Raw genomic sequence first — 25999 nt, 5'->3', positions numbered from 1 at the left:
ACACAGCAAAAACGTAGTGTGAACCCAGCCTTAGTATGCACAAATTTTCGACTCAACTGTAAGAAGTCTGCTGAGGCTATGTCAAGTCGTTTGCTAGTGGAAGCTGGGACCAATGAGTCCAAATTATCAAAATCCTTATCTGAGCAGTCCATAATGGGGATATTAGAAAATAGGTTCCACCCGACACTGTCAGTTTCAATAGAATTACATACTCGCAGGGAAATGAATATTCTACTGCGAATATGTACTCCTTTTGAAACTGACAGTGTCGGAAATTGCAGCAGATTTCGCTGCAAATTCGCAGCGTAAAATCCACTGCGATCCCATTATGTATGAAACTGGCCTTAATGTTGTGCATGCAGGGCTGCATAAAAGATCACTGGATTGTTCTTGCAGCCCTTTGTTGGATGCACATCTCCTATTACACATCTTACTGTGTAGAGTTCTAGTGAGACCACACCTAGAATACAGTGTCCAGTTCTGGAGACCTCTCCTAAAAAAGAAAATAAAATAGATTCAAAGATAGGCTACAAAAATGGTGGAAGGTCTTAAAGGGAATCTGTCCCTTGCAGAAAAAAACTTGCCATATGAGTATGATTTAAAGCTAACAAGAGGTTAAATACAATCTGCTGATTATTGTCTATGCGTAGAATCCTTGCCGTGCAGTCAGATCTATTTTCTGACCTGCTTGCCACAGAGCAATGTTTACGTGAATGTGTTGATGTGGTATAAATACATCATAATAATCATGAGGGACTAGATTGTGCGTGCTCACAGTATTCTGTCAGCATAAATATAGATTTCCATGGTTGCTGGTGTACAAAAACAATTAGGCATTAGAATAGGGAGAATTAATTGCAGCAATATCCTGCAGCTTCTCTATATTGCTACATCTTGTTGACTGATGCATCTATAGAATGAATTTAGGCCAGTGTAACTATCTGAAATCCGTTCTTATATTGGATTGCTGTGCTTTGTATCTGTGCATCATAACGTGCAAAAGTGCAGTATTGATTCAGTCCTGTCCCCACAACCCACTGCAGTTTATCTTTCTAAATGTTCTAGTCACGCTGTGCCAGGGATGGAAAGCGCTTAAATCTCAGCCTGCACAATCACCATTGCTTGAAAGCTGAACACTGCAGGACCAATCATTCAGATTCAGAAGGCGGACAGACAATTGTACATCCTCAACAGGCCATTTAATGTTCAAAATATGTCTCTAGGATCAATATCTTCTATGAATTATACCGCAAAGTGTTAATTTCCAATTCATTCAGGAAATATAAGAATTTTTTGTTTTTACTCTGTATACTAGGTCAGTAACCTATTGCACCTTGTCAACAAACATATTTCAAGCGTTTTATACAAAGAAAAGCTTTTAAAGGGGAACTATCAGCAAGTTGATGAATCTAACCTGCTGATAGCTCCCTTTTGTGAATGGAGCGCAAGGATAAAGGTGTGTCTTTTACCTTCATTGGAGCCGTTCCTGTGCAGTTAGTCATTTACTTCTTGGTCCTGTAAGACTGTTTGGAGCACTGGGGCACAGTTAGCAGCAATGCCCTGCCCCCATAGCGCCAATACAGTCATTGATAATCGTAAGAAGGACCAGTTGGCTGGGGGCAGATCAGTGCTATGGGGGTGGGCAGTGCTTTTAACTGTGTCCCAGTTTGCCAAATTGTCTTACCGTACCAAGGAGTAAAAGACTAACTGCATGGGAATGACGCCGAGGATTAAGGTAAGAGACACACCTTCATCCTCAGCACCTCAAACATTCAGTTATGTTTCAGGCATGCAGCCTGTCATTAATCCTTTAAATGACAAAATGGCAGTGTGATAGCTCCTGTCACTTACTGATAAGAACCTCCGCAATCACTATGTGGGGGTTCCAATTGTTTTCCTGGGCTGCCAGAGGAGTTCAGCTTACCTCCATGCAGTCCAATCAGCGATCTTGTCATAGAGCCTGCCTCAGGGAGGCTCTCTGGGAAGAGCACCGATTTATACCGATCAGTGCTATGCAGTGGCATTGCATATTATATACTGTAGCCTGCATAATTGTCTGATATATTAAAATATTGCAGTAGTGTTCTTGTACAGTGAACGGTGTAAACAAAAAGAGGGAAAAAACTTGCTGATTTTAATAATAAATAAATAATAAATAAAAAGTGACCAAAACATCCAATCTACACAATAATATAATAAAACTACAGGTCATGGCACAAAAAATTCTCCAAATTCTCTACAATGCTGATCATGACGTAAGGAGTGTGGCTATGATGCTGACCTTTCTATGCTTAGGTAATAAGAAAGGAAAGTGCAGACAAACACACACAGAACTCCAATCCAATATACCCTTGATTATCACATGGATATTCTATGGTTCTTCACCAAAACAAAGTTTAGATGTGGCATACAGAAGACAGACTATACTTTACCCCAGACCTGGCTGAGTTAGAAGCTATGAGGGGCACAGAGCATGTTAGTAAGAGTCAAATATCTTACCCTTCACCGGAGAAATCACGCTCTGTGGTCCCCGCAGCCTCCTTCTCCTGTGCCAGATCCTCAGGTATGTGGATTCTTCTGAGCAGCCACGCCCACCCAGGGACGCCAACAACGGATTGATAAAATGTAGTGTGAACCCAGCCTTAGGCTATGTTCACACAATGTATGTTTTCGTAAAAGTACGGCCTTTCTTGGTATTGGCAACAACAGTCGTTCTTTGTATGAAAACATACGTTGCCTTGCCTTCTATGGGATCCCAGCCAGAGCGTATACACATCGTATACGCTCCGGCCAGGATCCCTCGCGGTGCCGCAAACAACTGACAGGTCAGTTTTCTCCGGCCGCTATTCAGTAAATAGCGGCCAGAGAAAACAATGTCAGTGCACACTGAAGCGAGCGGCTCCGGCCACAAGCTTTATAGAGTGCAGTGATGAGTTCTGATGCGATCGCACACTGATGCGCCCGCATCAGAACTCTGTGGGCCGAAAGATCATCCGGCCGGTACTGCAGGCCGGAATCATCTTTTCAGAGACCGGCCACTTCGTGACCCGGCCGGGTCACGGAACGGCCGGTCTCTTACGCCATGTGAACATGGCTTTAGATGGCAAGCAGGGAAAAAATGCAAAAATGATAATTGGCTTGGTTAATTTGAGCAGTGTCATGAAGAGGTTAAGATTAAGGCAACATTCTTCAAGAAAACCAGTTACTGATTCTAGTTCACCAAAAAATGCTAATAGTAGGAAAGGTGAATGTACTTTAGGTAAAAGTGACCAGCTCCAGAGCCCATCCTGTTTCTGAATGGCTTAACTAGAAAGTACAAAGAGAGGTAGTCCAAAACCATTCCTTATTAATCATAAGATAATCCATGTTTTTAACAGCAGAAAAGTACCACCTGGTCCATTTAGTCTGACTTTATATAACTTCCCTTTATTCCTGTCTTTGGATAACTATCCCAGGCAGGTTTACATTTAGTTACTATGGATTTACCAAACAGATCTTCTGGAAGTTTTCCCCTAGCATCTACTACTACTGAAATATTTCTTTCATAGAACTAGATTCAAACGAACAAGAGAGAGGAGAAGGGTTTCTCATTGTGGCAGACTACTAGGGAGACATTGGAGAGGGAGAGTGGAGGATCCACCAGTTGATTAGATGACAAAGGAATTAGATACAACTGAGGGCCTGAGGCTGCATTCCCACGTTCCATGTTCCTCACGGAACACGGATGTGGAATGCCTGTAACGGACTTTACCCCCTGCCCGGGCAGCATCTGTGATTAGATGCTGGGAGCGGGGGAACTGTACAGAGAGGTGCCACGCGACTGCTTCATTATAGCGCGGCGCCTATCTGTACAGTTTTCTGCTCTCAGCATCTAATTACAGATGCTGCCCGTGCGGGGGAGAGTCTGTTACAGGCATTCCACTCCCGTGTTCAGTGAGGACCACGGATAGTGGGAATGCAGCCTAAGAAGTTTGATGCAAAAGTCCCTTGCTTCTTCTCCCTACAAAGAGCTGAACAATGTTTTGTTATTTAGATCTGTATTAACATTAAACTGATCCTAATAAAGATCAGAAGAAGATATGAGCAGATTACTATAAAGTGACACAACCTATGCACACGACACGCCCAGCTTTATCTGCAACCTATGGGCAAATCTTCATCTTCACAATAATGTATCACATTAGGCTACATTATAAGAAGTGACCTATATAGTCTCTTAAAATATTCTGAAAAGTTGAAAAGTAACAGAAAAATAAAACTTTTTACTATGTGATGTTGAGGGGAAAACAGAATTTTCTGCATTTCAAGACATTAAATCTTGTGAATTGTTTGTTTAGACTTTTCGTGGCTGTAGGAAATTACATTTACATGTCCGGCTTATTTCAGAACATATGGTACAAATAATCTTCTGGATGATCTGAAGCTATTATACCGCACAGCAGGCCAAAAGGGAAAAGGAATTACCTTCATATTTACCGACAATGAAATTAAGGATGAATCATTTTTGGAGTATATGAATAATGTACTGGCTTCAGGAGAAGTGTCCAACTTGTTTGCAAGGGATGAGATTGATGAAATCACCCAAGATTTAGTCCCTGTCATGAAGAAAGAATATCCAAGGCGAGCGCCAACTGCTGAAAACCTTTACGATTACTTCCTATCTCGTGTTCGGAGCAATTTACATGTGGTGCTGTGCTTCTCCCCCGTTGGAGAAAAGTTTAGAACAAGAGCTTTAAAGTTTCCTGGCTTGATTTCTGGATGTACCATGGACTGGTTTCAGCGTTGGCCACGAGATGCTTTGGTTGCTGTGGCCCATCATTTTTTGTCTTCTTATAAAATAGAATGTACAGATGAAGTAAAGAAGAGTGTGGTGAACACAATGGGTACATTCCAAGACATTGTGGCAGAAAAGTGTGTGGAATATTTTGAAAGATACAGACGTCAAACCTATGTCACCCCAAAATCCTATCTATCATTCATTGGTGGATACAAAGCTATATATGGAGAAAAGTTTGAATATGTTGGAAATCTCTCTAACCGCATGAAAACAGGTACATTGTATTTATATTCTTTTATCATACTTTAGGGATATACTCTATTTTTGTATTGTTTCTTGTTGGAGTCCCAATTTACTGTGGGCATGACAATGCAAAGACCTGGTGACATGTCCAAATTAGAAAAGTATCCTGATCAAAGAAACTGTTAAAGCCATATTTTCTAGCATAGCAGGAGTATAAATTAGAATCTTTCGGCTCCCTGTTTTAACATGCACAGTGTAAATAGCTGGCTAGGTCTGTGGTTTTAATATAAAAAGGCAGCAGGTCAATTATCACTTTTGGGGAAGGAGAAAAAATACATAATAATAGAAACCCTTATGTCATAGTCTTGCATAAAATAATTGTTGGCCTGTTGTAACACATACCAGCATGTATTATACATTTAAAGCAAGTATGTGATTTTAAACATGGTTCCTAGAGATGAGCGAACCGGGTTCGGGTTCGAGTCCATCTGAACCCGAACGATCGGCATTTGATTAGCAGTGGCTGCTGAACTTGGATAAAGTTCTAAGGTTGTCTGGAAAACATAGATACAGCCAATGACTATATCCATGTTTTCCACATAGCCTCAGGGCTTTATCCAACTTCAGCAGCCACCGCTAATCAAATGACGAAAGTTCAGGTTCGGATGGACTCGAGCATGCTCGAGGTTCGCTCATCTCTAATGGTTCCCTATCACCATCAAAGGGGCTGAGGAGATTCTTTTATAGGGAGAGATTTATTATGACATATACTATGCCAATTTTCTGATATACAAAAGGTAGTACATTTTGTGGCTTTTTTATGCCATTTGCTACCTAAAAATAAATGAGTGAGTTGGATATTAGTGATGAGGAGTGGTCCAGCTTTTGGCCAGAAATTGGCATAAATTAGCACATAGCTGGCATAGCCTTTAGTTTTTGGTGATCTTTTTTGATTAATTGCCTATGCTGAGGATAGGCAATCAATATCTGATCAGTGGGTGCCAATGAGCTGCAATAACACACTATGGAGCCTCGTTCACTGTGTACATCAAAGCACAGCTGAATAGCAGGGGGTGGGGCTCGGTATGTGAGGCCAATGTAAAGCCCTTATTACATGGGGGGCCACTAGAGCTGTCAGCGGTTGTTTGCTAACTGTTCCCCACTTGTTGCCACCGGTATTGAAAGCGGCGGTAGCGAGGAGGTAAGTGCAGGGGAGGCTGCAGGGAGCTGCGGGGGGGGGGGGGGGGGGGGGGGGGAGGGTCGGGGCTGGCCGGGTGATCACTAGATCCTCCTGTTACTTGGAGCGATGGCAGCAGATCGTTGCTGTATAAGTTGTTTATCTTTCAACATGTTGAAAGACAAATGACTGCAACGATCAGTCAACGTTGTTCATGTTGGTTGATCATTGCCTTTTATTACGCGGGCCGTAACAGCCGATATTGGCGGATAATCGTTCCGTGTAATAGGGCCTTTAGTTTTCTTTTTAGTAAAAAAAAATAAAAAACGCAAATGTTATTTATGGAATTTATTCCTTGCTTACTATGGGCCTATGAGTTGCGATTGACAGCCTATTCTTCACAGGTCTTGCTAAATTGATGGAAGCTGAAGTTTCTGTTAATCAATTGTCAAAAGAGCTTGCAGTTAAAGAAAAAGACCTTGCTGTTGCCTCCAAAAAGGCAGATGAGGTCCTGCAGGAAGTGACGCTGAAAGCACAAGCTGCTGAAAAAGTAAAGATGCAGGTGCAAAAAGTTAAAGACAAAGCACAGGCTATTGTTGATGAAATAGCAATTGCTAAAGCATCTGCTGAAGAGAAACTGGAAGTGGCCAGGCCTGCCTTGGAAGAAGCCGAAGCAGCTCTGCAGGTAATTTTTATTTATTTATTTCTTTTTACTGTTTGTAGATGCCCCTTTATAAATATGCATAGATGCAAAAACTTTCCAATACCCATGGAGGTGAGTACACAGTAGGAATTGTCTGGGTGAAGGAATCTTTGCAACTTCTTTGGTTTGAAGAAGATGGCCTCTTCTACCAAGCAGGGGAGAAATAGAAAGTACAAGGTACATGATATGAACATTTGATCTGTTACAAACATGACTGCAAAGAGTCCATAGGACTTTCATATACTTTCAGCATATTAGTCCAGTACAATATTAGACATGGGCAGTATGCATGGAAAAGTATTAAGGGGAGAACAATACTAAGTAATGACACGTGTCTACATGAGTAAAATGTTTTAAAACCTCATGGCAAAATATAGGCAAACCAAATTCAGTAAACATTTTCCATGGTCATATTGACCTAACAGTGCAGTACTATGCAACACTAATATAACCTTCTTGATACAAAATAATCAGAAAAACAGTCGTCATATGCATAAATATTTTTATGTGGGGAAATAATTCTCACAATGTCTTTTAGACTATCAAACCTGCTGACATCTCAACTGTTCGTAAACTGGGAAGACCTCCCCATTTAATTATGAGAATCATGGACTGTGTCTTGCTGCTGTTCCAAAGAAAGATTGATACAGTTACTGCTGACCCAGAGCGACCATGTGTGAAACCTTCCTGGGGAGAGGCCCTGAAACTAATGAATAATGCTGGATTTCTGAACTCATTACTTGAGTTTCGAAAGGTTTGTGAATCATTATATCCTTGAATACTAACATTATATTGCTTATTGAGTGCTTTAAGAAAAGGAGCATACACCTATGGCTGTCCTCCAGTAGCCATGGAAATTGTAGTTAATTCCAAATGTAAAATCCAATAGTCTTATAATTTAGAAACACGTCTATTCCATGTAAGTTTTAGGGCATATGCTGAACTGAGATTTTATGGCTGTGTTATGGACTTCATTTTTTATAAATAGAGAAGGAAGAAATCCTCCCCCACATTTCTATTCCATAAGCATCGGTAGACAATCATATTTGCATATAATCCTCAATATTTTGTATAATCACAGAAGGTACAGTTTAGTATGAAAGCTATTTTTGGTCAACTGCTGCAAAATCATATATATATATATATATATTATGCTGTAATTTAGAGAAATGATTCCAGGAACGAAAATCATGCAGTTTTTAAAATGTTTGGGATGTGTGTTTTTTTCTGACAAAATTATATCTGTTAATTTTGATGCTAAGATGAAATGACTCATAAAAACAAATGTAATAGAGACCATAGATTTCATATGTTAGCTGTTTTCAATTTAGTACTAACTTTGTTGGGTAGGTTTAACATACGTTCCTAAGTTCATAAGTTGCCATTGTACAAATATTTCAAAATTGCATGGGGTGATCCTTGAAATTTGTGTTAGCTCATTTGTTTTGAAGTAATGTGAATTTTACAGGAGAACATTGTTTCTCCCATTCAGTCATACAAAAGCTTATGATTTTTAGGATATCCCATGAAGAAAAAATATGTGTCAGTTCTTAACGCACTGGTAGTAACCCTCCCATGCAATAAAAACTAGAAAACATGACCTGGTTGGGGTCCTTGAGGATCAGGGTTAAAATACAATAATATAGAATGATGTTTGAAATTTCAGTAAATGAAATAGAGAGCATAGTGCATATAAATGGGGGGCACAAACAATACAGTGACCATTCATGTGGCCATGTCACTCGATTAATCTTGTCGTGTAAAGGCACTGCAAGGTTTGCGGCCAGTGCTGTAGCTAATATAAAGGCAGACCCCACCACTGTTAGGAGCACTAAGGAGGCTGTGTGTGTTTGTGATAAAAACTCACTGGTAAATGCTGTGGCACCCTTCCAGCCCTGCCAGTCTCTCTTGAGGCCAGAGGCAGCATTGCACCTCAAGCCATAAGAGGCTGCTCTCTGTCCCAGCTTCCTGGCACACAAGTGATGTCACATGTGTGCTTCAGGTCTGGGAGAAAAAAAGACCACCAGGGGACTGCGCCAGGCCAGGTGAGTATGTGTATTGGGGGCGTAGTTTTTTGCTATGAGGCCACATGAATCCTAGCTGCGCCTCTGTTTGCAGCCACAAATGGCTGCACATCAGGCCATGTAAAAGGGTCCTTTTGGGTTGTCTTTTCCCTAACTATGTAAAAAATATTATGTATTAGAATAAGCTGCTTTTAACTATTTTATTTTAAATGTATGATTTTAGGACTCTATTACTGAGGAAATGGTAGAACTTTTACAGCCATACCTGGATATGGAAGACTACAATCTTGAGTCTGCCAAAAAAGTTTGTGGAAACGTGGCAGGACTTTGTTCATGGACGCAAGCTATGGCATACTTTTTTGATATTAACAAGGAAGTTCTCCCTCTAAAGGTATGGATTAAGGTTCTTGAACATGTACAAGCAAGGCTTTTCAATGTCATCTGAAGGCCATATGTCAAATATATTATGACTTCACGATTATCAGGCTCTTGTCGCACAATAATGGCTTTCTTCTCTGCTCATGTTCTAATAATATTCTCCAAATATCTGTAGGTTTTATAATGTAGCAAACTCAGAATACAAATGGATTGCATTACAAACAATATACTTTCATTTATGCTGTGAAATAATCCCTAGCAAATAGATTCCCTGGTGGGTCCTTCATACCTCAGACACTGATTGTATTACAAAGTAGCACAGACAATAACAAAGAGGTTACAGCATAAAAAAAGTATAATCCCCAACAAACTTTAAAGTATGTCTTCAGCGTCGCTATAAATATCATGTTGTCTGGCTAATTAGTATTCTGTGTTTTATTACTGGGTTAGTTTTTTTCTTGGCTGATTTGTAGCATTGTGTTCTGTTCCATTTCATTATATATTTATGTCGCTCCATCTCCCCCCTGCTAGTTTTCAGGCATATTCTCCTGATTAGCTGGAGTTATGCTGTGCACACCAAGAATAATTGGTCCTTGATAAACTACTATATAAAGCACTTTCAATAAAGTTCTGAGTAGCTGATTGTAGGTTTACACCCCCAGAACTACCATACAAACCCTTGTTTTTTGTGGGTATCACATTGACTATTTTAATCAATGAAAACACATGGGATAACCCATGGAAAATCAATTCTACATTCAGCATCACAACCGTATTTTCAGAGTTCGAGGATATAGCCTGCTGGTGTTAGAAGGGAGTTGAAGATTTGGATATCCAAAGTAGAGGGTCTTTTTTTCTTATTTATACTTGTGTTCCTATAAGGAACCTCCTGCTGTTTCTCATAATGATTTAATAACAGCAAGACAGCAGGCTGTGGCTTGGGCAGTAAGAGAAGTATGGGCGTATCAAGTGACTATGAAGTGTACAGAATGTGCACTTTTAAATATTTATGGCCTCCTTCAGAGTATGGACATGTGTACATATACATTTGTGAATAATGCATGATTAACTGGGACTGCCCTTCTAGGCAGGATAATGTATTTAAATATAATTTTTTGCAGGCTTTCTTAGTCTATAGAGATTAGCAAAATGCAGTGTAATTTATAGTCAATGCTATAGATGGCAGAGTTAAAACATGTAGAAGCCATCATCTGTAAGCTTATTGATCTGCATAAATGTTTTCTCATTTGTGTCATGAAACAGAGGGATTTTATCTAATGCTGGTTGTTCTAATGAATTTTATTGAGTTGTTTCATACACAATGAGAAATAGGTCAAGCAAACAATAATGTTTTATGTCTATTAAATGTTACACTAAGTCTCATGTATGTGGCCCTCCTCTAGCTGTTGGCCATTGCCAATACTGGTATACACTAGTAGCACCAGGAATGGCATAGCATTGGTAGAGTAAGAATGTACTTTTCATCCATTTCTTGAACTTTTTTTGTCTCCATAGGCTAATTTGGCACTACAAGGAGCCAAACTTGCTGTTGCTCAAGCAGAACTGAATAATGCACAAAGCCAACTTGATGCCAAGCAGAAAGAACTGGATGATGTGCAAGCTATGTATGATGCAGCAATGAGGGAGAAACAAATGTTACTAGATGATGCGGAAGCTTGCAGGAGGAAAATGGTCAATGCTACAGCACTGATTGAGGGGCTTGGAGGGGAAAAGGTAAGAAACATCTGTGATGGGGCTTGGTGTTGTGATGCGGTAAGCTGCTTTGGCCAGGTTGCTATTCCTAATAGTCGGTAACCCTTACAGAGTGTAAAGGGTCACTTGGGCACTTGTCAGGGTAGCCTGTAGTGGTAGCAGACCCACCCGGGTTGTTGGTGCCACAACTCAGAGAAAAGGGAAATAACCCAAGTATACAATTGTGTGTATGGGTGCAGGTGCTGACAGAGAAGACCAGAGTTCTGTGCGTTTAGTAAAAAATAGAATGCTTTACCGGACTATGATTCAAGTAGAACAGTACATGCAATAACAGTTGTGCAACTCTTGACATACAACATCTGTGCTGACACGGAAGTAACCAGTGCTTGTAAAAGTAGAATGTGCTTTGAAGTAGAGGAAGAAGAGGAGAAGAGTTGTCAGAGGAGACACAGAAGAGATAAGAAGATACTCATACTCACGGATGCCTATAGTGGCTCTGAGCCGCCTTATGCCCCCTAGTTGTGAGGTATCCATCCTAGTTGGGTAATACAAGCCCCAGTTGTTGGTTATCTGGGTGTAGCAGACTTCTGAGGTTTCCTAGTCGCCTCTCCTCTAAGGTAGAGCTTAGCACTGCATTCTTGTTACTTGCATAAAGTTACTTGCATAAAGAATAGAGTCTTTAGTTGCTATCTTTGGTCTCTGTCAGGCGTCCTGGCCAAAGTCAGGCCCTGGCTTAACTTCTGCAAAGACTGGGTTTTGTTTGCTTCCTCTCACAATGAATACACTCTGGAAACTGAACTCACTTCCGCCACTAAGACTTACTCCTCCTACAGGGGTTACAGTTCTTACAGTTCTTGAGTACAGTATAAGGCTGGGTTCACACTATGTATATTTGAGGCTGTATTTGTGAGGCTGTATAGCAACCAAAACCAGGAGTGGATTGAAAACACAGAAAGGCTATGTTCACATAATGTTGTAATTGAGTGGATGGCCGTCATTTAATGGCAAATTTTTGCTGTTATTTTAAAACAACGGCTGTTATATTGAAATAATGGCAGTTATTTACCGTTATATGACGGCCATCCACTCAATTTCAACATTATGTTAACAGAGCCTTTCTGTGTTTTCAATCCACTCCTGGTTTTGGTTGCTATGAGGACCTGACTTGAGGACCAAATACTGCCTGAAGTATACAGTGTGTGAACCCAGCCTGGGCTTGCTCATTATTAAAGATCTGATTTTTAAAAATGTATATTGGTCTTAGGACTGTGAATGGAAGTGACATTGTATTAATAAATTGTATGATGTACAGTATAAAATGTTTGATATTTTTTTAATAAATCATTTCACTATTTACTCCCCCGTAGATAAGATGGACAGAAAGCAGTAAAAACTTTCAGAATCAAATAATTCGGCTAGTAGGGGATGTTCTTCTGGCCACTGGCTTCCTTTCCTACAGTGGTCCTTTTAACCAGGAGTACCGGACTCTACTTCTTCAGCTTTGGAAGAAGGAAATGAACCACAACAGAATACCGTACAGTGATGTAAGTATTTTATTCCATTATTTTCCTTTCCCACTGGGCATGTTAATTGTTTTAATTGTTAATTATATTTCACAGGTGTCCTACAGGCTAATAGGTCATGATACAAGGTTTATATTAACAGTGACTGCCTACTGGGAGATTATGGGGTTCTGTGGATCTTTGAATGTTATACCTAGGTTACCTACATGTGATTGCTAACCTACCTTCCTACTTCCACTAGTAAATAATACTGCATCTCTTCAAACTCCTTCTTTTAGTGCTTGAAAACTTTGATCCTCCTGGCAAATGGGGAGATGAAATCCTAAATCCAAGTATTAGGTGTTCTGTTTTAGCAAATGCAAGTAATAGAGAGTGTAAATGTGAATTAAGGAACAGTCAATGATAGTTCAAAGAGTATGGATGTGTAAGTGAAGACTGCTCAATGGGGTGTTCTTTTCTATAGGTGCAGTTTGCCATTCAAGTAAAGAATGTAGATGAGGGCACTCACTGTTCTGTGATTTTTCTTTTTATTCTTTAGAATAATATGTATGGAATATTAAAAAATGACAGAACGGCAAGTGCCTTCATCTACTTTCTTCATTTGATAAGCAGTTTTAGCAAAGACTTCATAAGAGAAGGATTTAGGGATAGAGATTTCTGAAAGCCTTACAATGAGTCACCAGTGCAACCAGGCAGTAAGGAAAGCAAATTGTATGCTGGGCTGTATAGCTAGAGGTATAACTAGTAGGAAGAGGGAGATTGCGATCCCGCTGTATACAGCTCCAGTGAGACCACATCTGGAATACTGTGTCCAGTTCTGGAGACCCCATCCTTAACCCCTTAAGGTCAAAGCCAATTTTCATTTTTGCTCTTTTGCTTTTTCCATTTTATGTTTAAAAGTCCATAGGGCTTGCATTTTTTCACCTAGAGACGTACAGTATATGAGCGCTTATTTTTTGCGAAACCAATGGTACTTTGCAATGACATTGTGCGCTGAATTTGCGCTGTCAAATTGGAAAAAAAGAAACAAATTTGTTTTGATTTCGGGGAGTTTTGCATTTACGCCATTCGCCCTATGGTAAAACTGACTTGTAATACATGTTCCTCAAGTCGTTACGATTACAACGATATGTAACATGTATAACTTTTATATTATCTGATGGCTTTTAAAAAATTCAAACCATTGTTGACAAATATATGTTCCTTAACCCCTTAGCGACCCATGATGTATCTAATACGTCATGGCGCCGCGGGGGTTGTTCAGCGCGGGGTCCCGCCGGGACCCCGCTCTGAACGGCGCTGATCCCGGCTGACACGTGCAGCCGGGCAGTGCCTCTGTTAGCCGGCGCGGCAACGGGACCCGCGCCGGCTAACAGAGGCACTGCCCGGCTGCACGTGTCAGCCGGGATCAGCGCCGTTAATTAAGCACTTCAATGCAGCTGTCAAACCTGACAGCTGCATTGAAGGGCTTCAGACATCACATCCCTGGTGTCTAGTGGGTCGGATCTCCCCCCCACGATGCGATCGCGGGGGGGAGATCCGTTCTTCTGCCCGTGCCGGGCCTCAGCGTCGGAATGACGCTGATCCCGGCTCGGCAATAGATTGCTGTGGCCTGCAGCAGGCCATAGCAATCTATGACCGATCTCATGGATCTTTGCTGTGTATATACACAGCATTGATCTCTATGAGAGATCATTGCTGTGTATATACAAGCCCCCCAGGGGGGCTTCTAGTCCATGTAAAAAAAAAAAAGTAAAAAAGTGTTTTTATTAATAAAAAATCCCCTCCCCTAATAAAAGTCCAAATCACCCCCCTTTTCCCATTTTATAAATATAAATTAATAAATAAATAAATAAACATATTTAGTATCGCCGCGCGCGTAATCGCCCAAACTATTAATTAATCACATTCCTGATCTCGCACGGTAAACGGCGTAAGCGCAAAAAAATCCCAAAGTGCAAAATTGCGCATTTTTGGTCGCATCAAATCCAGAAAAAATGTAATAAAAAGCGATCAAAAAGTCGTATATGCGCAATCAAGGTACCGGTAGAAAGAACGCATCATGGCGCAAAAACTGACACCTCACACAGCCCCATAGACCAAAGGATAAAAGCGCTATAAGCCTGGGAATGGAGCGATTTTAAGTGACATATATTTGTTAACAATGGTTTGAATTTTTTACAGGTCATCCGATACAATATAAGTTATACATGTTATATATCATAGTAATCGTAACGACTTGAGGAACATGCATAACAAGTCAGTTTTACCATAGGGCGAACAGCGTAAATGCAGAACTCCCCGAAATCAAAACAAATTCGTTTTTTTTTTCAATTTGACAGCGCAAATGATTTTTTTCCGGTTTCACAACATATTTTATGGAAAAATTATGCCTGTAATTGCAAAGTACAATTGGTTTCGCAAAAAATAAGCACTCATATTAGTCTCTAGGTGAAAAAATGCAAGCGCTATGGACTTTTAAACATAAAATGGAAAAAGCAAAAGCGCAAAAACGAAAATTGGCTTGGACCTTAAGGGGTTAAAATCGCTCTATTCCCAGGCTTAGGCTAGGTTCACACTATGTAACTGTGCGGCTGTATTTTTTATGCGGCTGTAAATGTGCGGATGAAACTACGGCCGTGGGAAAAAATAGACATGCGGCTCAAAACATACGGTCATTTACTTTGAAATGTGGTTCAACTAAAAATAACAAATAAAATCTTAAGAAAGTGATGCAAACACCTCTGGATGCATCTGGGAAAGCAGGGAACACAGTTTACATGAATTGCTATTACCGGGGTTTGCGATCCTCTGAGTATGCCGATGTCTCTCATGGTTAATCTATTAAAATAATAAAACACATTTTCGTTGTAATAAAGTGCCTTTCGTTGTTCAATAATTAAATTTAAACTAATCCATCATTTTGCAATTAAATATACTGTTAAAATAAATAGATATATAAATAAATGTATATTTATATATATATTTATTTTTTAACAGTATATTTAATTGCACAATGATGGATTCGTTAGAAATAAATTATTGACCAACGAAACTGAATTTATTTCAACGAAATTGTGTTTTATTAATTAAATATTAATTAGTACAGGAAGCTCTATAAGCCGGTAATTCATATGCCGGCAATAGAGCATTCTGTACTAATCATCACTTTACTTTAATGAAAACATCAAATGTTTCTTCTAATTATGTTATCACAATAGCATTATTAGAAGAAACATTTAGAATTATATGTGCGCTCAGCCGATCAGCCAATCAGCTGAACGCACATATAATTCTAAATGTTTCTTCTATCAGGGGCGGGGAGAGCTCTATACTCACCACGATGTTGTCTCTTCGCTGGTCCGCAGCACAATGAAGTGACTGTACTGCGGACCAGCGAAGAGGACACATCGGGGTGAGTATAGAGCTCTCCCCACCCCCTCCCCTGCACTGCACCCCTCCCAGCAAGGAAGGGGGGTCACTTAACCCCTTCCTTGCTGGGATGGGTGCAGTCTGACATCAGTCTGGCCCCCAAGGGGTTAAGGGGGATGCAATACATCCTCCCTTAACCCCTTGGGGGCCAGACTGTAAGCAGCGATCTGTAAAGATGCTGCATACTGTAAGGTGCACAACACCGCTCACAATGATGGGTGTTGTGCTCCTGTTTGTGTGTTTTTTGTGTGTTTCTCCATTTTTGTTTTTCAGATATCGGTATCCTGGGGATTACGTCGGATTCCGTGGACTACGTCGATGACCAGCGTTTTTTTCATGTTTTTTTTTAATAAAATGGTCAATGAGGGGTGTGGGGGTGTTTTTATTTGAATAAAAAATATTTTAAACTTGTGTCTTGTCTTTATTTCTTTACTTTATAGACTTAGTAGTGGAAGCCGTCTAATAGACGGAATCCATTACTAAGTTGGGGCCTAGTGTTAGCCGGTATAAAATGGCTAACACTAACCCCCTATTATTACCCCAGTACCCAATGCCACCAGGGGTACTGGGAAGAGCCGGGTGCCAGTGGTCCCGGAGCGTCAATATTGGCGCTCCTGGACCGGGCGGCAGCAGGCTGGTAAGATTTAGGCTGGGGAGGGCCTAAACCAATGGCTCTTCCCACCCTGGTGTTACCAGGCTGCTGTCGTTTGGTTTTTAACCCGGCTGGTTATAAAAATAGGGGGGACCCTATGCGTTTTTTTTTTTAAATAAATAAATAATTTAAAAAAACCGCATAGGGTCCCCCCTATTTTTTTAACCAGCCGGGTTAAAAACCAAACGACAGCAGCCTGGTAACACCAGGGTGGGAAGAGCTATTGGTTTAGGCCCTCCCCAGCCTAAATCTTACCAGCCTGCTGCCGCCCGGTCCAGGAGCGCCAATATTGACGCTCCGGGACCACTGGCACCCGGCTCTTCCCTGTACCCCTGGTGGCATTGGGTACTGGGGTAATAATAGGGGGTTAGTGTTAGCCATTTTATACCGGCTAACACTAGGCCCCAACTTAGTAATGGATTCCGTCTATTAGACGGCTTCCACTACTAAGTCTATAAAGTAAAGAAATAAAGACACAAGTTAAAAAAATTTTTTATTCAAATAAAAACACCCCCACACCCCTCATTGACCATTTTATAAAAAAAAAAAACATGAAAAAAACGCTGGTCATCGACGTAGTCCACGGAATCCGACGTAATCCACAGGATACCGATATCTGAAAAACAAAAAGGGAGAAACACACAAAAAACACACAAACAGGAGCACAACACCCATCATTGTGAGCGGTGTTGTGCTCCTTACAGTATGCAGCATCTTTACAGATCGCTGCTTACAGTCTGGCCCCCAAGGGGTTAAGGGAGGATGTATTGCATCCCCCTTAACCCCTTGGGGGCCAGACTGATGTCAGACTGCACCCATCCCAGCAAGGAAGGGGTTAACTGACCCCCCCTTCCTTGCTGGGAGGGGTGCAGTGCTGGGGAGGGGGTGGGGAGAGCTCTATACTCACCCCGATGTTGTCTCTTCGCTGGTCCGCAGCACAATGAAGTCACTGTGCTGCGGACCGGCTCATTATATGTGCGCTGAGCCGATCAGACAATCAGCTGAGCGCACATATAATTCTAAATGTTTCTTCTAATAATGCTATTGTGATAACATAATTAGAAGAAACATTTGATGTTTTCATTAAAGTAAAGTGATGATTAGGACAGAATGCTCTATTGCCGGCATATGAATTAACGGCTTATGGAGCTTCCTGTACTAATTAATATTTAATTAATAAAACACAATTTCGTTGAAATAAATTCAGTTTCGTTGGTCAATAATTTAATTCTAACGAATCCATCATTGTGCAATTAAATATACTGTCAAAAAATAAATATATATATAAATATACATTTATTTATATATCTATTTATTTTAACAGTATATTTAATTGCAAAATGATGGATTCGTTAGAATTAAATTATTGACCAACGAAAGGGACTTTATTACAAAGAGAATGTGTTTTATTAATTTAATATATTAACTATTAGAGGCATCGGCATTCGGCATCATTGCCGGCTATTTTTGAAGTACTCCGTACGGACCGCCTGTCATTCCTCGGCCGCATGTCCAGCCGCAAACAATGGTCTTGTTCATTTTTTACGGGTCCGTTTACGATCGGGCCGTAGATTCATACATAGTGTGCACTGTGCAGCCGTATATCCTATACTTTCCAGCGTACGCATGAACCACCAAAAATACCGCCGCACAATTACAGCCGCACAGTTACATAGTCTGAACCTGACGTCATAGCGCTTTTATCCTTTGGTCTATGGGGCTGTGGGAGGTGTCATTTTTTGCGCCATGATGTGTTCTTTCTATTAGTACCTTGATTGCACATATACGACTTTTTGATCACTTTTTATTACATTTTTTCTGGATTTGATGCGACCAAAAAGGTGCAATTTTGCATTTTGGAATCTTTTTGCGCTGACGCCGTTTACCGTGCGAGATCAATAATGTGATAATTTAATAGTTCGGGCGATTACGTGCACGGCGATACCAAATATTTGTATTTATTTGTTTATTTATTGATTTATATTTGTAAAATGGGAAAAGGGCGGTGATTTAGACTTTTATTAGGGAAGGGGATTTTTTATTAATAAAAACACTTTTTTACTTTTTTTTTTTTTTACATCAACTAGAAGTCCCCCTGGGGGACTTGTATATATACAGCACTGATCTCTCTTAGAGATCAATGCTGTGTATATACACAGCAAAGATCAATTAGATCGGTCATAGATTGCTTTGGCCTGCTGCAGGCCATAGCAATCTATTGCCGAGCCGGGATCAGCGTCATTGCGACGCTGAGGCCCGGCACGGGCAGAAGAACGGATCTCCCCCCCCCCCCCCCCCCCCCGCGCATTGCAGGGGGGAGATCTGTCCCACTAGACACCAGGGACGTGAGGTCTAAAGCCCTTCAATGCGGCTGTCAGATTTCACAGCTGCATTGAAGTGCTTAATTAGCCGGCGCGGCAATGGGACCTGCTCCAGCTAATAGAGGCACTGCCCGGCTGCAGATTGCAGCCGGGAGCGGTGCCGTTCAGAGCGGGGTCCCGGCGGGACCCCGCTCTGAGCACCCCCCGTGGCACCATGACGTACCAGGTACGTCATGGGTCGCTAAGGTGTTAAATTAGAGCAGGTGAAGATAGAACAGGGCTACAATAATTGTGGATGGTCTTCAGCATCAGGAAATACTGAAGGATCAAAATATGTATGGTCTAACGAAAAGAAGGGAAAGTGGGGACATGATCAAAACCTGTAAATGTGCTAAAAGTCTAATAAGGTTGGGGGATGTTCTTAATAAGAAACAGAATGCAAAAAAAATTTTGGTCACAATTTAAGGTTAGTTAGGAGAAAGATCAGAAGCATCATGAGAACATTTTTATTTTTTTTACTGACAGAGTAGTAGATACTTGTGTTAAAGTTCCAGCAGATGTGGTTGGTCAATAACTGATAAACATATATCTCTCCTAAGATAATAAGAAAGGAAATAATATAAGGGCAAACTAGATGGACCAGGTCATCTTTTTCTGCTGACAATCTTCTGTGTTCTATGATCTAATGTTTATCTAGCATTAGGACTATACTTGTTGGATTTCACACAAACACACTCCACTCACCATGAGCACGTTGACAATTATAGCAATGAGGTTCCCTTTACAGTATTAGTTGAGAATTCTGCTCTTTGGGTGAGTCAGAGAAACAGCTGTGCTTTGACTCTCAACTTCTACTTGCATATCCTACACTTCTAAAAGTCTTTTGGTAGATGAATTAATGGTGACAAATGATGGAGTGGAACAGAAGCTGTCACACAACCTCGGCTAGAGTCATATCTAGGACTAGGTCATTTTAAGTAAAATCACAAACAGACTTATTAGAATGTATTTCTCCAGACAAGAAATTTAGTCCTAAATATTTATCGGCAACCAAGCTTTTGTCCAATTGTCCAATGAAATATATGTGTTATTCTACTAATCAAAGTGCTGCCTTTTGTCAAATGATTTCCATAGGATTTTATTAAATGCATTGCTTATCTTTAGGATGTTTCTAGTGTCCCCATGAAAGATTAAAAGATCTAAGCTACGTGCACTATGGAAAATTATTTCCATTTCACTTTAATTGATATCTATTATAATATCTATTTATTGTGTAGAATGCATATTCAGCATGGTGGTTGTGTCTTGTTTTTCCAGTATATAGCCCATAATACTGTTTTTGAGGGCAAATCTTTGATTGCTATCCTAGCTCTTAAACTAAATACCTGGCCAAGGCAATATGGCATATTGATGCCCCACTAAGCAGCACCCCTGCTCACTGAAAGCTGTGGTGGGGTTTGCCAAAATCAGACACAAATGCTGTGCCACAACTCCTTTTTGACTCTTTATTAGAGTAGGAGACCCCAGATTGTGCATAATCCACTGCACAGACAACTGCCAAAAGGCAACATGCTCACTAAGGAACTGCCAACTACAACTTCAAGAACCAAGAATCCCCTATACTTATAACATTTAGTCTTTTTATAGTCCTCTCCCACAAATTACCTAGAAAGACGACTATTTAGGTCAAAGACCTAAAATTAGCTTGTACAAAGACCCGTTCACTCCTTTTTAAAGGACCATTAAAAAAAATATCAGTTTGCATAGTATAGGTAAATTGTGGTGCATCCTGAATCCTTTTTCTCATCCCTATATCCCTTCTATACTGTATGTCAACAGCTCTAGAAGTTGACAGCAGGTACCTCTTGTGCTGCAGTCTGTTTGTTAGTGTCTATTCTGCTTTGTACCTTATCTCTAGACAGTTGAATAAATAAATCATAAAATCTAGTTTGTATAAATTGGATTATTTTGAATTCTCCAACCCGCATAAACAACCCCAGTCCTCTGTTGTCATTTTAGATTGGAGGAAAGTGATTGAAAGTGTCAAGCCTTCGTTGTCACTATTGGTTTTGTCTAAGAGCAGGACATTTTAATTAATTTTCTATGTCAGTTCTATATTTCTTGGTTGCAAAAGCATAGAGTAGCTGTCATGGTTCAAAGACTCAAATAAATGACATTTGAGGTTTATGGACCAAAAAAATGACATTGTAATGGAAAAGTTCTGACTTGTAAGATTGAGATCTTGTTGAAGTACTTTAGTCCACTACCTCTCAAAGTGCCATAAAGCTGTCAGGCCTTCAGTGGCACCTAAAAAATGAAGCAGCGGCAAGGATATTACTTTTTACACCTGTTTTAACACAGGTGATCAACAACTCCTACAGTGTGACTACAGTACGTAATTGTAGCTATGCCTACCTTCACCCTAACCGGATGAAGATTTTTGTTTTCTTATTCAAACGCCCCTCCTTTTAAAAAGTTTGCTTACATAAAAACATTTTTTCACATTATACAACAAGAGAATTGTTATTATGCACAATAATTTATATGTTACAAGTAGGAACAAAGCTATGGAAATAATTCAAATCTACAGAGTCTGAAGAGTCCTACAGAAAAGAAAACAGAACATTTTCTGCATTTGTCTGGGGCATAGCTGGGGAGGAGTGTGTTCCCAGGGTACCAAATCTTTACAACATTCTGCAGCACTAATGTTTCCTTTTATTTAGCTGACAATTTACATCACTGCCAGGGCTTACAGGAGACTTACCTGGAGTATATCATATTTAAATGCGATATGAGAATCTGTGAATTCACCTTCCATGATCTCTGTGTTTCCAGACCAAAACTTACCTTGTTTAAGAAATGTGTTAATATTGCAGGAATAAGTTTTATTTTCTTACCTGAGAGCTTCTGCATAAATTGAATGTTCCATTTTTTTTTGTTTAGGATCTGAACCTTATCTCTATGCTTGTGGACAATGCTACCATTGGTGAATGGAATCTTCAGGGACTTCCCAGTGATGACCTCTCTATCCAAAATGGAATCATTGTTACTAAAGCGTCTCGCTTCCCTCTTCTGATAGACCCGCAAGGACAGGGTAAAATCTGGATTAAAAATAAAGAGAAGAACAATGAGTTGCAGGTAATATAGGCTAAATTACATCCTGTTGTGTCTCACTTTTTTGCATGTAGGCAGTAGCAGTACCGTTTTGGGCGGTAGCCTGGGGCCCATGGCCACCCAAAAAGACTTAAAATACTTTTAGTGGTGTAATGTCTCCTGGATACAGTTCTGCTATGATTTGCAAAAAATTGCAGCTTTTTTACAGCAATTTTGCAAAATTCAGGGCATCATGACATCATCCTGTATTATGAACGCTATGCTAATGCTTCCATAGTTACAGTGGGTGGGGGGGGCAGGCTTGGTGAACAGCCCGGGGCCTATGGTAAAGTTAATTCGTCCCTGCATGTAGGGTATTTACAGGTATTTGTGTGTTAGGGAGATTCAATATGTGCCAGTATTTTTACATACAGATCTGTAACAAATATGCATGCTTTGCATGTGGATTTTGTGTGGATCGTGTGGAACATATGGCCATGTTTGCATGATTATTTTCTACGTTGCATTTTGCATATGGTTTTACATAAACAAGAAGGGGCATAACTTTGGCACTATAACAAGGCTCACTTATGTCATTAATATCACTGCTGTTCTCTCCACTGGAAAAAGGTAATAGATACCACACACCAGGCCCAAGTGGGACCAAAACCTCAGCACCCTCTATATAGTAGATTAGTGCCATTGCTTCAGAAGGCACTTTTCTGAATGAGCAACCTGTTATGTTTTAGCTTGATCCATCTCTTCATTGGCTTTATGATGATAATAACCAGACTTTCTTCTTTTCCGTCGTCTCCATTTCACGTAACAAAGATGTGCCTGCAGCCTGGTAATTAACACTGAATTCTGATGGCCCATATGCTGTTAATAAATCTATTGGGAAGCTATAAACATGAAATCCCAATTATAATTTTATTTATCTTATTCTTTGTTAAAGAACATAAAACCTAGCCACATGCTGTAAAGGATTAGGTAGAGTTCTGAATTACGATTAAATGTAGCAAACGCTATTGTATTTCTTTTTTCACTAGCTTTTTAACAGTACTTTTCCTACCGTTAATTTTATAGATATTAGAGACATGATTTGTTGTTTTTGTTATTTTACCTGGCATTTTAGTGGCCTTTAAATGGTTAAAAAAACAACAACAACCCAGCATCCCATAAAATACATACATTCAGCACAGGAAATCCTGAAGAAATGTTCAGTTTTTCTACTAATTGAGTAGTATCTTATAACCTATATGTGACATTATCCTAGTATAGTTTCTCATGGTGACTTCATTAACTCACTAGAGTCAGAGGTCAATGCTGTTACTATAGAATAGTCTGGAAGAGTAATGTAAACTGTGTTATCTGCAAATGTGAAGTTCCACTGCAGTACCTGCCGAATGAACTTAACTTCTTTTGAATTGGAGTGTGGGCACATTCTGGTGTGCCTGCATTCCAATTAACCATTGCAGACAATGCAAAGTGCGGCTGGAGCCATACTTTACATAGTCTGCACTGTCAATTTTGTGCAACTGCTATTCAATCAATAGCATCCGCACAAAATTGACATGTCAGTTTTGAGTGCGGCTGCATGGAATTCTGGACGAAGTGTATACTTTGTGTATACACTCTGGCCGGGATTCCATAGAAAACAATGTTATTTGATTTTTCTCTATATAGCCGCCGTTAGTTAGTGAAAAAATACATTGTGTGGATGTGGCCTAAATATGTTAATGAGGATGTTAATTGCAGTAGGGACAGTCCTTTATCCCTAAAGGACCCCCCAGATTAGTTTACATATTTACAAAAGTTTTGCAAGAACACACTATTACAATCAAGATATGTGCGGCTACCCTGTGCTATTAGAATCTATCAGCAGGTTAGGATCATCTAACCTTCTGCTAGATTTCCTTTAATTCTAACTATAAGGAGAATTGCAAACTAAAACTATATGGAAATGCAAACTATAGCTATATGGAAATACAAATGCAAACGGTATTAAAGAATATGGAAAAGGCCTCTAATTTTTCTGTATTTACAGGTGACTTCCCTAAATCACAAATATTTCAGAACCCACTTAGAGGATAGCCTTTCTTTAGGAAGACCACTCATGATTGAAGATGTTGGAGAAGAACTTGACCCAGCACTTGACAATGTTTTGGAGAAAAACTTTATAAAGTCTGGATCTACATTCAAAGTAAGATTACTGCAATCAGAATTCTGCTTGTTGCTGCATGCTTTGTAGAATGGTATATCACTGTCACTGATGGTATATCACTGTCACTGCAGTTTTTTCAGCTCCATTTAAAATGACATCCGTCATTTTGAGTCTAAAATAACAGACGTAATTTAGTTTGTACATTATTCTAGTTTGGGGTTACTAATTGGACTTTGGGTGTGTCTTAATTGAAAAGTCTATTCAATTTAATAGTAAAAGCGGAGACAGAACAGTGAAAAAAGAAAAACTGTGTGTGAACAACTAATAAAAAACGTCCGCTGTTTGCAAAAGACGTCCGAAAATAATCGCGGATGTCATATTTATTATTGAATACATTGTGTGCATTGGACGGCCATCTTTTCATTGACTTTAATGGATTGCCATTGCAGTCAGTTAAATATCAAAATCGGCTGCCTTTTCTCTATTTTTGATGTTGTGTGAACATAGCCTTACACTGCATTTCTTAGTAAGTTTTTCTAGATTTCCAGAATACAAATATCTAGAGCAGTGTCTACAATCAAAAAGGTAACATTTACATTCTCTTGGTGTCTTGTAGGTAAAAGTTGGTGATAAGGAGGTTGATGTTATGAAGGGATTTACTCTTTATATTACAACTAAGCTGGCCAACCCAGCGTATACACCTGAAATCAGTGCAAAGACAGCAGTCATTGATTTTACAGTTACCATGAAAGGATTAGAAGATCAACTCCTTGGGCGTGTGATCCTGACTGAAAAGCAGGTATGTAAACTGTAAATTTTAAGCGATATTTAAGCATGTTGTCTCCTATTTAACATTTAATTTTTTTTTAAGCATTATATCACACAGACATATTAAAACCTTTGATTAGCCGGGGTCTTGGTGCTAAGATCCTTTCTGGCTGGAAGAAGCATGCAGCTGGGTGCTTTACTCCCCAGCTCAGTCCTCAGACCCAGACTGCATAAAAATATAATGAAGCCCGTATGCTTTAGGGTGCATTCACACGTACAGGATCCTCAGCAGATCTGCAGCAGATCCGCAGCAGATTTGATGGTGTAGATTTGATGATGTGTTCAGTTATTTAGATGAAATCTGCTGTGGATCTGCTGTGGATCTGCTGCGGATCTGCAGCAGAAAATCCACTGCGGATCCTGTACCCTTAGGGTGCTTTCACACTGTACAGGATCCGCAGCAGATTTGATGGTGCAGATTTGATGCTGTGTTCAGTTATTTAGATGAAATCTGCTGCAGATCCACTGCAGATTCGCAGCAGAAAATCCGCTGCGGGTCCAGTACATGTGGGCGGGCTTGGGGAGTTAAAGTGTCACTGTCGTAAAATATTTTTTTGCAGACATCAATAGTACAGGCGATTTTAAGAAACTTTGTAATTGGGTTTATTAGCCAAAAAATTAATTTTTATCATGAAAAAGCAATTTGAAGCTCTCCCCCCTGTCTTCATTGTTCTCCTATGGAAAGAGTGAAATAAAACACCAAAACAGGACAACAAAGAGTTAATCTACAAATACCTCACCCTTTATTTCCTCTGACGGTCAGCACTGACTTCTCTGAGCTCTGATTACAGCTGTTACCCTGCTCTGTGCCTGTAATCCTCTGTTATCTGCTTTCTGCTGTCGGCTAACTCCCTCCTCCCCCTCCCCTCTCTATAGGAACAGACTGGGTACGTCTGGGTACGTCTGGTGCAACAAGTCACAATTTCCTGATTTTTTGCAGTGAATGGAAAAGAGGAGGGAAGGAGGGGCCT

At 40.1% G+C, this 25999-nt stretch overlaps 1 protein-coding gene across 6 annotated transcripts in view; it reads left to right on the top strand.

Annotated features, from left to right (window-relative positions):
- Positions 1–25999, top strand: part of LOC138783454 (dynein axonemal heavy chain 5-like) — a 245444-nt gene that overhangs the window by 180305 nt on the left and 39140 nt on the right. For all 6 annotated transcript variants that reach the window (XM_069958163.1, XM_069958164.1, XM_069958166.1 and 3 more), the window contains 9 exons: positions 4387–5051; positions 6602–6882; positions 7439–7654; positions 9148–9315; positions 10818–11036; positions 12383–12559; positions 21887–22081; positions 24084–24239; positions 24817–24999. In XM_069958163.1, the coding sequence (XP_069814264.1) occupies positions 4387–5051; positions 6602–6882; positions 7439–7654; positions 9148–9315; positions 10818–11036; positions 12383–12559; positions 21887–22081; positions 24084–24239; positions 24817–24999 (2260 nt within the window). The remainder of the gene's footprint in view (positions 1–4386; positions 5052–6601; positions 6883–7438; positions 7655–9147; positions 9316–10817; positions 11037–12382; positions 12560–21886; positions 22082–24083; positions 24240–24816; positions 25000–25999) is intronic.

This window comes from Dendropsophus ebraccatus, chromosome 2 (assembly GCF_027789765.1).
Source record: "Dendropsophus ebraccatus isolate aDenEbr1 chromosome 2, aDenEbr1.pat, whole genome shotgun sequence".
In the NCBI taxonomy this organism is placed as follows: domain Eukaryota; kingdom Metazoa; phylum Chordata; class Amphibia; order Anura; family Hylidae; genus Dendropsophus; species Dendropsophus ebraccatus.
This window is presented reverse-complemented; position numbering and strand designations above follow the sequence as displayed.